Source organism: Ascaphus truei, chromosome 18 (genome assembly GCF_040206685.1).
Source record: "Ascaphus truei isolate aAscTru1 chromosome 18, aAscTru1.hap1, whole genome shotgun sequence".
NCBI lineage: Eukaryota > Metazoa > Chordata > Amphibia > Anura > Ascaphidae > Ascaphus > Ascaphus truei.
The window spans coordinates 10,384,445-10,401,169 of record NC_134500.1 but is presented as its reverse complement, the minus strand read 5'-3'; the positions used below and the strand labels follow the sequence as shown (position 1 = coordinate 10,401,169).

General features: G+C 47.7%; 1 protein-coding gene across 4 annotated transcripts in view; it reads left to right on the top strand.

Moving 5' to 3' along the window:
* Positions 1-15,074, top strand: part of FURIN (furin, paired basic amino acid cleaving enzyme) — a 101,573-nt gene extending 86,499 nt beyond the window's left edge. For 2 of the 4 annotated variants that reach the window (XM_075575484.1, XM_075575483.1), the window contains exons 13-16: positions 286-465; positions 2,111-2,235; positions 8,958-9,074; positions 11,107-15,074. In XM_075575484.1, coding sequence (XP_075431599.1) covers positions 286-465; positions 2,111-2,235; positions 8,958-9,074; positions 11,107-11,672 — 988 coding nt within the window. In that variant the 3' untranslated portion in view covers positions 11,673-15,074. Of the gene's footprint in view, positions 1-285; positions 466-2,110; positions 2,236-2,935; positions 3,260-8,957; positions 9,075-11,106 lie in introns of those variants that run through there. The other 2 variants (XR_012788890.1, XM_075575486.1) reach the window with 2 other exon arrangements.
* Positions 15,075-16,725: the final 1,651 nt, after the last annotated feature.

Here is a 16,725-nt window from a genome sequence, read left to right as displayed (position 1 = left end):
GATGTGTTCCTTTCCACTATAGTACTTGGTTGTGAATGCTGGGACATGACGTGGGGTAATGGCACAGTTCTGTAGCAGACTTCCTTTCACAGGGCTCCACGGTGACTGAACGGACATGAGACCTTCTACCAAGGAGTGTGAAAGTCTTTGTTAGACAAGTCTCGTCTGCCGGGTCTTCAAACTCGGGGGGCAGCGGGTGACCCAAATAACTCCCATTCTCTCCACTAATTGGTATAAATGGCTATTTAGACAAAACTGCTGCTCATTTTGATGTGTACTTCTCAGGGACATTGGGAAGCGCTTGGAAGTGCGCCGAAAGGTGGAACCGTGCTCCGCCATGTCCAATTACATCAGTACTTTGGAGCACGTTCAAGCCAGGCTCACCTTGTCTTACAACCGCCGTGGAGACCTCGCTGTCTATCTGACCAGCCCAGCGGGTACCCGCTCCTCCCTACTGGCGCCGAGGTACTGATTTACCGCATCGTCTCAACCTAGGGATCTGGTTTCTTGTTTCTGGCATGGTACCCACAAATCGTACAGCCTGCGATCCTCTCCTTGTGGCTTCGTGACCCGGGCAGCTGGTCATGGAGATCTTTACAAACCTCATAATACAGGACTACCTGCTGGGTTTCCTTCCTTTGGGTGCAGACTCCACCAGCATCCAACATGTTTTAATCCAATAATAATCAGGAATTTGGGGCCAAGTGGGAATTGATTATCCATGACCATCAGTCCTGTAGTTAACTATGAATTTAATTTTGTTCGGAAACATTCAGGAAGGAGAAGGATTTTGCAGATGTGTTTTTTTTTTTTTTTATCCCGAGTGTACCCGATGGCCAGATGTTGAGTTTCTTTCCCTTTTTAAATAGAATATGTGTGAACAAATCAAAATTCTTTCACACCATACAGCTGCTGGCAATAGTCTCGCCTCCAGTTTAAGAAGCCTATTATCTAATCGCCCATGATAAATCCTTTGTGAATGTCCGATTCTTAATTGCCTGTAGGCGCTATACACCTGTTGCTGACATCGTACTGTTATATAATCCTATTTCGCGAAGGAGCATTTGTCCCCTTCCAAAGTTAGACGTACAATATATATTCCCCACGTAGTTCCTGTTAAAATTCCTTTTTTTTTTTTTTTTCCTTCTACATATTTCTGCATCTTGCCTACTTGCAAGACGAGCCACCCTGACCATTATCTAGTCTAGGTGCAATTCCACACAACCAGGCAAACGGACGGTTGTTAACAATTTAGCAACCTAATTTTCTTCCTTAAACTAATGTAACCATGCTAACAGAAAACACTTGGCTAGCATTGTAATAGACACGTTGCATATCTTGAGAAGGCCTCTTAATGGGGAAGTGGTTGTCCATTAAGGGTTTTATTTCCCCTTATCCCACCCCCTGTCCTTATCAGAGAACCAATAAAGATATGGGGGGGGGACTCTGGCTGTACAAGCGCTTGCTCATCGCCCCCCCCCCCCGCCATCGCCCCCCCCTGCCATCGCCCCCCCCCTGCCATCGCCCCCCCCCTGCCATCGCCCCCCCCCTGCCATCGCCCCCCCCCCCCTGCCATCGCCCCCCCCCCCCTGCCATCGCCCCCCCCCTGCCATCGCGCCCCCCCTGCCATCGCCCCCCCCCTGCCATCGCGCCCCCCCTGCCATCGCGCCCCCCCTGCCATCGCGCCCCCCCTGCCATCGCGCCCCCCCTGCCATCGCGCCCCCCCCTGCCATCGCGCCCCCCCCTGCCATCGCCCCCCCCCTGCCATCGCCTCCCCCTGCCATCGCCCCCCCCCCCCTGCCATCGCACCCCCTCCAAAGTCTCCGCTCCACATGTAGACAAACGAACTTCTAAAAAATGATCTAAAAATACCTCTAGGTGCCACGTTTGGGGTATAAAAGGCACAATTACTCAGATGGTACCACTTAAACACGTCACTGGCATCCACCTGGGTCCTCGCAGAATTGCCCCTTCTCACAAAACGGGAGAGAGAATTTAACCCTAGTGCTGCCAGAGGGGTGTATGTTCCTACGGGAGCACATGGGTTAATGTGTGTTCTGTATGCCTAACCTGTTGCCGCTTCTTTTCTCTTGACCTTGTTCTGCTTCAGACCTCATGACTACTCGGGTGATGGCTTCAATGACTGGGCTTTCATGACGACCCATTCCTGGGACGAGGACCCGTCAGGAGAGTGGGTACTGGAGATCGAAAACACCAGTGACAACAACAACTACGGTAAGGCGTCCAAACTGGCGCCACCCCCTCCCCCCCCGCGTCAAGCGGCGCAAGGACGCATCTTTCTGCCTTTACTGCACGGCTCGTACAAATAAGCAGCGTTGGGGATTTTGGGGGAGAATTTGCAGGATGGGATTCAAAACGGTAACGCGACTCCTTGTGTGTTTTGCGGAGCGGGAAAAGTAGTCCCAATCCTCCCCCCTTACAAATAACCGCACGTGTTGGGAAAACCGGCCAGTGTAACTGCACGTCTTCCACCGTTCAACCAAACCGGCTTCATTCAACCCCACGCTATACAGCGTCTAAGCTGAAGACGAGGATTCTGGGTAGTGACGTACAAATGAGCACCTGGTGTGCGTGTCACTTCCTGCTGCCTATAATGTACTTTGATTCCCTAGCGCAGGGGTGCACAAACTTGTTTCTCCCTGCATGCTCTCCCCCCCGCCCCCCATACATTGTATGAAGCGTCTAAGAATATCCCTGCTTCAGCACAGATGGCCCAGTCAAAGTCTGAGCCACCTGTGCTGAAGCAGGGATATCCTTAAAACCTGACCTGTTGGTGGCCCTTGAGGACTGGAGTTGGCCGCCCCGCCCCTAGAGCTAGGGGCTAGGGGGTAGGGGGGCTCTTCCAGTGAAATAGGATGGAAAGAGGAGGTATATTTAGGCAAATGTTTTACTACGACTGGTTCTGTAAAAGCAGGGGGTTCGATTTGGACATGAGGTTGGTTAGCGAGGCTGCAACAGCTGCTGGGGGCAAGGGGGAAAATCCTACATGTGAACCGATAATACGACGAATCCTAGGAGAGCCGTGTCTGCAGCTGCTGCGACGCCGTTCCTTGCTGCTTCGTGTTCTTCTTCCAACAGCGGGAGTGAAATGTGTGAAAATGCAGGAATTGCATCTACTAATATAACAACAATTATTTCTACTGTGAACCAACCTCGCTACTTCTCCAGCAGAGCGGATCTGAGGGGGCGGTAAATAACCCACTTCTGTATATAAAGAGAGAGAAATCGGCATTTAATAAACGTTATCAGTGGTAAGAGTGGTACTGTGCTTAATTTCATAAGGGCACTGCCCTTTTTATAAGGAGGGAGAGGGAGGAGCGGGTGTGATGCCTTTTATTGGACCAACAAGTCGTTCTGTTACAAGCTTTCCAACCTCTTGGGGTCCTTCATCAGGTAACCCTGTCCCGAGAGGTTGGAAAGCTTGTAACAGATCAACTACTTATTGGTCCAATACACGGTATCATACCCCCTACTCCCTCTCCCTCCTTTTGTTACTACATGGAAGAAAGAAGCAACACGGCGACCCGCCCTTCTTTGCTTTTTAAAAGGGCAATTCAAAATGGCGGCTCAAAAACCTATATATTTTTTTGTGTAATAATAACTTCAGTGTAAATTGGTTTCCTTAGAAAGATTCTCGCCCTTAAAAGAACGGTCGTAACTAACTTCTTTCTGTCTTGTGACAATACGAATCTGTTCTCGGCAGCGCTGGGACCAGGCCTACCGTCTCCCTCCTACTTACCTGCTGGAGTCACGAGCGTTATTTTGTTTGTAAAAGTAATTATGGTGCAAAGGGTAATGACCAGATCGCGTCTCTTGGTGACGAGATCATCGTAAGGTCTGTGGTTACCGTGGAAATATACTGGACACCTAACAAGCTCCAATTAAACCCCCAAAATACCCACAACATATATATAAGCATATGAGTGTCAGAAGAGTGCTACTGAGCTGGCAATTGCATTAAAACCAGAGACATAACATAAAACACAGACAGAGCTCAGTTTTTAGCACATCTAGTGAGACTCATACACGGTACAGTGCCTAAATATATATGGAATAACTAATAAGTAAATGGTCTTTTAGTTTGACATTTTTGGCCAAAATTGTTGTAAGCCCCTGAGCCACCGCCAAGGCAGACCACATATCAGGGGTCCCTAACGCTAATATAAATTCTTAATAACCTGTTTAATAACAGGAAGAATGATTTATAGTAAATCTGTCAATATTAGCTGTAAAGTTCTGTCTGACTGAAGCTTTTATTAACCTGTACATTACCAGGAAAAGCACTCTGTATTAGAGATGTCTCAGCCAAACTGCAAGCCAAAGTTCTGTCTGACTGAAGCTTTTATTAACCTGTACATTACCAGGAAAAGCACTCTGTATTAGAGATGTCACAGCCAAACTGCAAGCAGGCAAGTTCCCCTGAGTGGAAGATGCTATGGAGTGAGCCCATAACCATTTAAATGTGGGAGGGGGTTTACTTATTAGTTATTCCATATATATTTAGGCACTGTACCGTGTATGAGTCTCACTAGATGTGCTAAAAACTGAGCTCTGTCTGTGTTTTATGTTATGTCTCTGGTTTTAATGCAATTGCCAGCTCAGTAGCACTCTTCTGACACTCATATGCTTATATATATGTTGTGGGTATTTTGGGGGTTTAATTGGAGCTTGTTAGGTGTCCAGTATGTTTTACAATTCTTGTCCAGCTAGTCATAGCTGATTGGAGGTTGGCAACCTCCTACTTAATTTAAGCTCACCCCCTCCCACATTTAAATGGTTATGGGCTCACTCCATAGCATCTTCCACTCAGGGGAACTTGCCTGCTTGCAGTTTGGCTGTGACATCTCTAATACAGAGTGCTTTTCCTGGTAATGTACAGGTTAATAAAAGCTTCAGTCAGACAGAACTTTGGCTTGCAGTTTGGCTGAGACATCTCTAATACAGAGTGCTTTTCCTGGTAATGTACAGGTTAATAAAAGCTTCAGTCAGACAGAACTTTACAGCTAATATTGACAGATTTACTATAAATCATTCTTCCTGTTATTAAACAGGTTATTAAGAATTTATATTAGCGTTAGGGACCCCTGATATGTGGTCTGCCTTGGCGGTGGCTCAGGGGCTTACAACAATTTTGGCCAAAAATGTCAAACTAAAAGACCATTTACTTATTAGTTATTCCATATATATTTAGGCACTGTACCGTGTATGAGTCTCACTAGATGTGCTAAAAACTGAGCTCTGTCTGTGTTTTATGTTATGTCTCTGGTTTTAATGCAATTGCCAGCTCAGTAGCACTCTTCTGACACTCATATGCTTATATATATGTTGTGGGTATTTTGGGGGTTTAATTGGAGCTTGTTAGGTGTCCAGTATGTTTTACAATTCTTGTCCAGCTAGTCATAGCTGATTGGAGGTTGGCAACCTCCTACTTAATTTAAGCTCACCCCCTCCCACATTTAAATGGTTATGGGCTCACTCCATAGCATCTTCCACTCAGGGGAACTTGCCTGCTTGCAGTTTGGCTGTGACATCTCTAATACAGAGTGCTTTTCCTGGTAATGTACAGGTTAATAAAAGCTTCAGTCAGACAGAACTTTGGCTTGCAGTTTGGCTGAGACATCTCTAATACAGAGTGCTTTTCCTGGTAATGTACAGGTTAATAAAAGCTTCAGTCAGACAGAACTTTACAGCTAATATTGACAGATTTACTATAAATCATTCTTCCTGTTATTAAACAGGTTATTAAGAATTTATATTAGCGTTAGGGACCCCTGATATGTGGTCTGCCTTGGCGGCGGCTCAGGGGCTTACAACAATTTTGGCCAAAAATGTCAAACTAAAAGACCATTTACTTATTAGTTATTCCATATATATTTAGGCACTGTACCGTGTATGAGTCTCACTAGATGTGCTAAAAACTGAGCTCTGTCTGTGTTTTATGTTATGTCTCTGGTTTTAATACCGTGGAAATATGTTACACGTGTAACTGGAGGAGGAGCACTGGGGGTAGGACCGGCGTGGAGGCGGTGTCATCGGTGCCACTGCGATTGGATATTCCAAATAAGTGAACATGGGAAGGATGTTGATCCAGGGAGTCATCTGATTGCCAATATTTGAAGTCGAGAAGGAATTTATTTTTCCCTTTTATGAGATATCATTAGATAATGTGTCACTGGGGTTTGTGTTTGCTTTCTTCTGGATCAATATACTGTAAGTACAAATATAGGATGAAGTATCTGTCGTCTAAATTTAGCTTCGGTTGAACTTGAGGAGGTTGAAATTAAAAAAAGACATCTGTCCATCTACTATGTAACTATGTAAAAGTTATTTTGTGTATTGTAACAGGGACTTCTCCCTGTTTAAAAGCCTCTAGTGGTCTGAGAAATCCAGCAGAGAGCTGGTTAATTGCAGCGTGTCAATTAACCAGCTCCACCTGGGTAATCAGATGGTTTAAAAACCCTGCTGGGGACAGAACAAGAGACTCTGTACCACAGTCACCACTGTGCTGACAGAGGAGATGAAGCCTTGAGCACAAAGGCTGTGCTGAGAGCTGGACACCCGGACACCAGCCCCACAGACTGACCTGAAGGGCCACCTGCTTTGAGGTACCTCTTGAGACCTTGGGGTGATAGGATGGTAAGGGGCTTTTCCTCCCAGCCTTGCAGATAGGGACTGGGGAAGTAAGTTGGCCCTTACACAGGGATAGGTGTTTGTTTCTTTTGTATATATGTATATTGCCTTAAACTGCTGTTTAAAGTAACAGGCGGAATAAAACCATGTTTAATTCCCCCCAAATCGGGCTCCCTGAGTGCACCTCTGCACAGGTCTCTTACACGTATGAAACGATTTGTTCTGCTGTTTGTAGACCTCCGATATAACCGGGGAAGGCAAGACACTGGGTTTGGATCATGTACACACACCGTTCCATGGGTATACATGTCTCTGTTCTTTATTATAAGCATGTATTGTTTTGGTAATGTGTTGCTGTGTAAAGGTTGAGATTTATCCTCCCATTTGATTTCCAATTAATTCAGCATTAACCGCGCACATGGAACGCATTTTCCAGGAACAATTTTCATTAAGTTTAAAAATTAATTTAAAAAAAAAAAGCTAATGTTTCAATGCGATGTTAATTCCAGGGCAACTGCCAGGACTGCAGAAAAGTAAACCAAATGTGTCCTATAAGACACAGCTCTGTCCTCAAAGCACATGGCAGCTTGTGTACATGAGCCAACGGTGGGCAGCAGCCCGTGGGCATTGTAAGCTGTTCTGGGATCGCGGGGGGGAGGTGAGGTGCAGGAGGTGAGGTGGGGGGGGAGGGGAGGGGAGGTGAGGTGCAGGGGAGTGAGGTGAGGTGCGGGGGAGGGTGAGGTGCAGGGCAGTGATGTGAGGTGCAGGGGAGTGATGTGAGGTGCGGAGGTGAGGTGCAGGGGAGTGGGGGAGGTGAGGTGCAGGGGAGTGGGGGAGGTGAGGTGCAGGTGAGTGAGGGAGGTGCGGTGGGAGGTGAGGTGCAGGGGAGTGAGGGAGGTGCGTGGGGGAGGTGAGGTGAGCTGCAGGGGGGGGAGGTGTAGTGATGTGAGGTGCAGGGGGGAGAGTGAGGTGCAGTGGGGAGAGTGAGGTGAGGTGCGGGGGGGGTAGGTGTGGTGCAGGGGGTGAGGTGCAGGGGAGTGAGTGAAGTGAGTTGCAGGGGGGGAGGTGAGGTGCAGGGGGTGAGGTGCAGGGGAGTGAGTGAAGTGAGTTGCAAGGGGGGAGGTGAGGTGCAGGGGGAGGTGTAGTGGGGTGGGGTGAGGTGCAGGGGGGTGGGATGTGTGTGGTGGGGTGTGAGATAGAGAGTGAGTCTCGCAAAGGTTGATGATGAGGGGTAGGAAGGAAGGAAAATCCGGCGCCACAGCCTGTGACAAAATCCAAGGCACTTCCGGGTTGTAGAATAACTTTATTGAGACTTCACGAACACAACAGGCTACACCACAGTCTCCCCCTCAACGCGTTTCACGCTAGAATCAGCGCTTCGTCTTGGAGTGGTGATGAGGGGTGCTGGGGAAGATATATGAAGATGAGTGCTGGGGGAGATGAGGATGATGAGGTGTGCTGGGGGAGATATGAGGATGATGGGGTGCTGGGGCAGATATGAGGATGATGAGGGGTGCTGGGAGAGATTGATGAAGGGTGCTGGAGGAGCTATGAGGATGATGATGAGGATGAGAGGTACTGGGGGAGATATGATGATGATGATTTTACCCGTGCGGCCCAAATCTGTTTTCCTTGGAGCAGCTCGGCCCTTCTCGCTTTACAAGTTGTGCAGGCCTGTAATAAGGTGTGATCCAGGGTATCTTTTATAAATAAACGTGCAGTTGGAACATGCTTTTCTCTTTCCGTTCTGGTCATTGTAACATCCATGAGTAATCTGGTGATCGGGAGTCAATTTGCCGGAAACCCTTTTTTCCCCAGGACATTAAGGATTGCGACAATGGTTGTGCTCTAAAAACCGAATTGTATGTCTTGTGATATTTGTGACGGCGGTTTTCTGAACGTACAAACCTATTACACTTAAATTCTGAAGCCGCTATTCAAAATTCCAGGGCATGTGTTATAGGGCTTTGAATGCAGGTTCAGTATAAGGGAAATTCCTCTTTTAAAGATAAATCGATGAATAAATTTGTCTGCATTAAAAACAAGGTAAGACCTATAAGCTTGTCAGTGAAAAATGGTGCCCGCCGTTACCTGGCATAAACTACATGGTTTAATGCCCGCAAGTTTTAATTCTTACCTTTTTATCCAAGCTCTTTCTGGCTGGAAACGTAACCCCTTTAGTGCTACAAGGGCCTGTAATGCATTGCTCGGCAAGGGTGCTGAATAAATCTGTGTTGGCGATCAGGGAAATATACCCCCCCTCCAGGCGCTGATGTCCCCTTTTTTTTTTTTTCTTGGTTCTGTAGGGACGCTGACCCAGTTCGTCCTGGTGCTGTATGGAACGGCGTCGGACTCTCCCAACCTCTCTAACCAGCTGGACAGCGCGGGCTGCAGAACCGTGGCGTCCGAACAGTCGTGTGTTGGTAAGTTTTCGGTCGGGGATCTGCTATTGATGACGGGAAGAGGGTCCGAGGTGTTGCCCCTGTGACCCCATCAGGTGGTCCTTCTGCTCTGAGATTCTCTCTGATCTGTATAATATTGCCGGCTGTTCTCCTAATAGTATATACAGTAGCTGCTTTGTGTTCCATGGTTATAGTTGATGAGGTTGAAAAAAAGGCCAAGTGTCCAAGTTCAACCTATGCTTAATTTAGATAGATACTTTATCCTATATTTGTATTTACAGTATTTTTATCCAGAGGAAGACAAACAAACAAAAAAAAACCATTGAAGCCTCATCCAATGATACAGGCACAAATACATTTATTTCGGACTCCTGAACCTCTGGCCCGTCGAACGGACGCGGTTTTAACTCCTCGGCTAGTCTCCGGGGCGGTAATGTGGGGTTCTGGTGCTTGGGCGTTTAAACACCGTCTCGCCAGCTGGTTACACGGATATCCCTGCTTCAGCACAGGTTACTCAATCAGAGGCTCAGTCATTCTGACTAAAGCTCCTGTTTCCTGATTGAGCCACCTGTGCTGAAGCAGGGATATCCTCCTATAAACCTAACCTGTTGGGGTGGGCGGGGGACAGGAGTTGAGCACCCCTCCTGTAACCCCTTGCTTTGCATTGTTCTATTCTCCAGGCTCTTTGCGGATTACAAACTGGCCTGTAATGTGCCTTGGTAATCGCCTTAGGAACGGTCCGGCTCTGCCTGTCCTGCGCGTGTACCCTTGGCGCGGGATACCAGTGCATTTGAGCTGAATGAAGTGAAGAGGTTAAGAGAATATCTTCTGTTTCCCCTCTGCATGACTGCAGGTTGCAGCGATTTACTCCCGGGGAATCTGTAATAGATTACTTCCCAATTGAAGTGCTTTCCCATCACCAGTGAGGCCCCGTCCGCCTTGTGCTAATGATGCTCAAATCCAATTAAGAACTAAACGAGGGCCCGATTTCCACCAATTAAACAATTTGGTGTGGATTGGGTCAGGTAAACTGACGAGGCTGCATATGTTGTGCAGATGAATGCGGCGCTGCTTTGGCAGGTATTTTCTGGGTTGTTTCACTAGAAGAGGCACTTGAAAGGCTCTCATCTTTCTTACTGCAGTGTCCTAAGAAGCCCTCCCCACTGCACATCCCTGCACCGCACCCAGAGTGTGCGATTACACCATCAACCCCACGCTCTCTCTCGCCGAATATGTTAAACACCCACTGCAGCTCCGGAAATATGCAAAACCCCTTCACCATTGCTAACACATGATAGTCTGTACACGCACGCACACACGCATTGCTAACACATGATAGTCTGTACACGCACACACGCATTGCTAACACATGATGGCCGCACACACACGCATTGCTAACACATGATGGTCTGCACACACACGCATTGCTAACACATGGTCTGCGCACACACGCATTGCTAACACATGATGGCCTGCACACACACGCATTGCTAACACATGATGGTCTGCACACACACGCATTGCTAACACATGGTCTGCGCACACACGCATTGCTAACACGTGATGGTCTGCGCACACATGCATTGCTAACACGTGATGGTCTGCACACACACACGCCTTGCTAACACGTGGTGGCCTGCACACACGCACACACGCACACACATTACTAACACGATCAGACAACCCAACACAGCTGCAAGCCCATTATAACTTGAAATTCTTCCTAATGTGACTGAATGTATCAAAATATAACAAAATAGCCACCATTAGAATATCATATTGTGTATATGTATAAAAGAACAAATTGTTGCAAATCAGAGATCATTCTGTGTGTGTGGCATTTTGTCTTTATATACCGGATTCAAACCTAATTCCAAAATAGCAGTGTTACTGAACTGGAATCCTTCCAGGAGTGTTGGTCTTTGTGTGGCTTAGTAGGTCATTGGGGAGACAGCCCTGCTATTTTGGGTCATTGGATGTTAACTGTCCTTGAATGTACTGGTCATTCTGTTGTGGTAACAGTAGGTGCTAACCTCCTTCTATTCTCCTGCAGTGTGTGAGAAAGACTTCTACCTGCACCAGAAGAGCTGTGTAAAGTCCTGTCCGTCTGGGTTCACAGCCAGTGTCCAGAATATCCACTACACACTGGAAAACAGTATCGAGCCTCTCCAAGCCAATGTGTGTGTGGCGTGCCATCCCTCCTGTGCCACCTGCAAGGATATCTCCGCCAACAGCTGCCTCACGTGCCCTGCCCACTCACACTACAACCTCTTGGACTTCTCCTGCTCCCACCAGTCACAGATGAGCAGGGAATCTCCACCGTTGAAAGACCTGGTCCAAGACTCTGCTTCGGCGTCCTCCAACCTGGCGGTGACGGTGGCCAGCCTAAGCTGCGCCCTGATCATCCTCGTCTTCATCAGCGTCTTTCTCATCCTCCAAGTGCGCTCCGGGGTAGTCCTGGGCAGGAAGAAGTTGTACACGCTGGACAGCGGGATCATCTCTTACAAGGGGATCCCCTCGGACATGTGGCAGGAGGAGGGGTTTTCTGAGTCGGAAGTAGAGGACTGTAATTCTCACAATGAGAGAACTGCTTTCATAAAGCAACAGAGTACCCTTTGACACATCTAAGACATCACCCCCAAAACGTCATATCACAGAGACTTTCAGCCACAGAGCCCATCTTAGTGTTCCTTTCAACACTGGACCAGTCCATATAGATAAAGGTAAAGCTCAATGTTTTAGCCCAATCCATTGCTTAGGACAATGCCTAGGAAGCTTCTTTTAATTTTTGTTTATTTCCTTTTATTTTCCACCATTTTTTTTTCTTCTTACCACCTTAGTGCCTCAATTCTCCACTTTGTTTGTTTTGCCTGCTCACTAATGATACAACCAATTGAACCTTTCCGTGACACAAGACTACAGATCTCTTGGTTCGCTGTTTAAATTGAATTCTAGGGAATAGTCGAATTGCTTCACAAAGGAGCGAGCTGGGAGCATTTGCGAGATCCTAGAGGTAAATTGGCCGCTTCATTGTACAGAATGAACACTTCGGTAACCAGAGCTATATCTAGAAGTAACTCTTCTCACTTGTCAACTCTTTCTTTTATATTTTTACACCAATGCACATGGAGATCCAAGAGTTGGATGATATTATATATATATATATTTTGGGAACATAGTTCACGACCATATACTCACCCAGGGGTGGGCAACTCCTCACCTGCTGGTGGCACTTGAGGACTGGTTTCAAGGATATCCCTGCTTCAGCACAGGAATGAGCCATCTGTACTGAAGCTGGGACCGATTGAGCCACCTGTGCTGAAGCTGGGATATCCTTAAAACCTGACCTGTTGGAGGCCTTTGTACTGGCATTGGCCATTCCTGTTCTAATGGAATAGTCTGTCAACACAGGACTTATAAAGCCTTTCTGTCAACACAGGACATATAAAGCCTGTGAATACACAGATGATCACACTTGTATGATCCATGCATACATACATGCATACATACATGCATACATACATGCATACATACATGTGCTGGTTTCAATACACAAGGGATCGCAATTAACTATTCAATTTTTCTTGCGGGAAAAAAAGGCCATTTAATAGAGCGTGTCCCACTTTATATTTACTTTGTTACCACTATGGGAATTGGATAAGAAACGGCATACATTCAATGTTTTTGCGCAAACGAGTTGTCCTGTATCTTGTGGTTACTATAGTAAGGGATATAACAAACCTTTTTGAGTCACGTCTTTGGGACATCGCACACGCTGTCACCGCAGCAGATTATAAAGGAATAGAATAGGTTAGATTTTACTTAACCTCACCCGTGAACATGAATTCAAATGAACACGTACATTTCCCCACTCCAAGAACCTGTGGCAGGATAACACAATTAGAAGCCCGAGTCTGTCCGGTTCGGCCACACCTGATCTCGTCACCCTTAGAAGGCCCTGCACTGTGCATTGCGTTATGGCCCATGTTTATTTAATGGTGCTTTTCCACGCAGCACATTCTGACACCGGAAGACAAATTCTGGCCCATTCACTACAATGAGTCGTGAGGTCTTCTAGCATCAGAAGGCATCTTGGAGAAATAGCACCACTTACCAAACATGGGCCTTTGTGGGTTTTTTTGGTTGTTTTTTTTTTTGCCAGTACTTCACTGAATGAGCTTATAGAGCAATAACCTCAGCCGCATGTAACCAGCGGACATGGAAATATGCAAGTGATATATATTTCGGAAAGGCCCAGCCTAGGAATCTGACATCTAAGAGGGTAGGAGATTTTGGGAAACTTTGTGGTTTTTTTTTTTTTTTTTTTTTATATAATGTTATTTTTTTTGCTCCCAGTTTTTTGTTGTAGATATTATGGGGGAATTGCGGCGATCGAAGGCTTGTACGTAACCTCCAGGCATTTCCGAAGCCTCGGGAATATACGCCGCGCATCGCCGTTCTGTGAACCACCCGCAGCCCGGCAACACCGATACAGAGAAATAACTTCTTGTATTCTGTTCGAATCTTTCCGCTGAACCTTTTCTCGGTGTGGAACAAGCGAATGCTTAACCCCGAACCTCCCGCAGAGGTCAGGCTTTCTTAATTTCTCCGTGGCTCCATGTTTATCGGGAGTGTAGGCGCGTTTGATCACCATCCGCCTCTCGTTGTGCGGCCTGCCTAACCCTTTCACTGCTGGGGAGTGCACGACAGTGCAAATTCAGGCCATTATTGATGGTGAGAAGGTTAAAGCCATGCACTTGGGAAGATGTAACAAAAAGAGATAGCTCTGGGTCTAAAAGGGTTAATTGGATGTAAATGTTTATTCCTTTGGCCAAACATCCCACTCTCCCTTCCCCCGCCACCCCTGGTATTACTTCCTGGTTTTTAATGGGGCTTTAAATGGCCGGCAAATAGGAAGCTTCGACCTTTGGCCTTCGATTTGGTGGCCATTTTCTTTCCCCCTTAGAGAGATTCTGACACTAACTGCACCGGTGTATCTGGGGTGTACCCGGACCCTTTCACTGCCAAACGGTGATGCCTTACTTGGGTTTAGTATACATTTTTGCTTCGCTAGTGTCCTGGGCATATAGGCGCAAAGTAGGTTCTATTGGATATATAGAACCTATTTACCTAAATGGCATTAAAGGCCATCCTCCTCAAATCCCATAGGCGGGGATCTCGTTTTGAAAGGTCCCTGGTATTTGCATTTCCTGCCATAAAAGCCGTTCTGCTAATCGGAAGTATAAAAACACCCTGATCTGTCCTTCTTGTAAACACAGTACTTGGACTTATAAAGACCCTGAGGTGGAAATTGCATTATATTCAGCATATACAAATATCCCTTGTGAGCACATTCACAGGTCGGCAGCCCTACCTTTCCCCATTATTTCCTAGCATACAGCGCTTCCACTGCCGCAAAGGATTCTGGGAAATGACATGCACATGAGCACACATTATACTCGGCGACGTCTTGGCAGTAACCCGTGTTGGGGGGGAAGCAGAGACAGGATTCGTGCAATACTTTAAGCCAATTTGGGATTTTTCCTTGGTTCTAATAACGGAGCATCTGATGCTCGCAAGTCTCAGACTGAACATGTGTAATGTCCAGCAGCGTTCAGACGCCGCCACGTACGATGTCATTAAAGAGGAAACGGAATGTTCTCGCTCTTCATGTTATTGCTGTTGACATGTTGCTCTCATGGGGGGGGGGAGAAATACCGAATTAAACCTTCCCTGGGTGGCTTCAGGTTCTGTAATATTCTAAACCTTCTTATCCCGGCTGTGCAATGCTTCGGAGTCCCCTTTTGGCCGCCAATGGGTTAAGACTGACACTGAACTTGCCCGATTGTATAAGAAATAGATACAGCACCTCCACCCCAGGAGAAGAATGCCTCCTCTCTCTCCCTCCCCACCCCTCTCCCTCTCTCCCCCCACGTCCCCGCCCCCTCCCCCCCACGCCCCCTCCCCCCCACGCCTCCTCTCCCCCTCCCGCCAACGCCTCCTCTCCCCCTCCCCCCCACGCCTCCTCTCCCCCTCCCCCCCACGCCTCCTCTCCCCCTCCCCCCCACGCCTCCTCTCCCCCTCCCCCCCACGCCTCCTCTCCCCCTCCCCCCCCACGCCTCCTCTCCCCCTCCCCCCCACGCCTCCTCTCCATCTCCCTCCCCCCACGCCTCTTCCTCTCTTCCCCCTCCCCCCACCCCCCCCACGCCTCCTCTCCATCTCCCTCCCCCCACGCCTCCTCTCCATCTCCCTCCCTCCACGCCTCTTCCTCTCTTCCCCCTCTTCCCCCCCCCCCCCCCACGCCTCCTCTCACTGGCCTCCTCCTTCCCTCTCCCACTCCCCCATACATCCTGCTTCTGTTCTGAACTCATTTTGCAGAAAGGAAATGTCCACCCCAGTAGGCCCCAGATGTTAACCCCTTCCCTGACCGGTCCATGCAGAAAAGGGATTTTGCATTCGGCAAACTCACCGGTTTTTGAAGTTTAAACCCGGAATTGTCCTTTAACTTTTTTTCTACCACAATGTGTTTTTTGACCTAGTTCTGAAAGTGGGTAACAGCGAGCGCTGGTAACCAATCCTCGTGCGGGGCAGCAGAACTCGCTGCATACACAGATATAACAGGTCGAACTTGTGCTGTTTACAGCAGCATTGCTGGATTAATAGTATATTCCAGGAGTGGCCAACTCCAGTCCCCAAGGGCCACCAACAGGTCATTTAAGGATATCCCTGCTTCAGCACAGGTGGCTCCGTCATGGAGCTCCTGGTATATTTGAGTGGGTGTGGCTGCTTTTAGACTTGTACTATTGGCAAGTAGCGGCCAAAAATGGCGAAGGAACTAGAAACAAACCTTCGTGTGTAGCCAACACGCCCGGCCCAAAATACAGGCACAGCCAGGTCACTCCCAATGTTAAGAACAAAAAATCCCGACATAGTTTGTTTTTTATTTTCAACCACACATTAAATTCTGGTCGGTTAAAGCAGGGGTGCTCAACTCAGTCCTCAAGTCCTCTTCTCTCCCGCCAACAGGTCAGGCTATCCCTGCTTCAGTACCGGTGGCCGAGTCCCCCCCTGGGGGGCAGGAGGGGAATGGCTTGAGGACTGGAGTTGACCACCCCTGGGTTAAAGTGACCAGTACAGTGTACAGCACATGGAAACACGTCTCACACAGGTCTGCAACCCTGCCCTTCCCCATTATCTCTTGGCATACAGTGCTCCCACTGCAGCCAGGGATTCTGGGAAATGACATGCAAATGAGCACACAGACTGTAATTCAAGCTTTTTTTCTTTTTTGTTCCCAAGCTTGGAAGAGATCCTGCTGCTTTGCTATAGGCAAGTCGACATTCGGCCGTTAAATGTTCCCATTTCATGTTCCCATCTCATGGTCCTATCTGTCCCCCAATGACACTAAAGCTCCCCCTGATAGAATTAGGATTCTCTGACCGGAATGACCCACCCCTGTCATCTTTCACTGCGTGGAAAGCTGCTGCGATGGAATGCTTTTAGCTTTATAGTCTCACTTCTGTTTTGTTTTTACAGAAGAAGACGTTTCTTTCTCTTTGCTCTGTAATGTGTCGCTGGTAGTCAGTGGGGTTAATCTGTCCCAAAGGCATCTTAATAAGAAGCCATTTATATAAGGGCAGGTTGTTAATGCATGATCAGGAGCTTAACAATC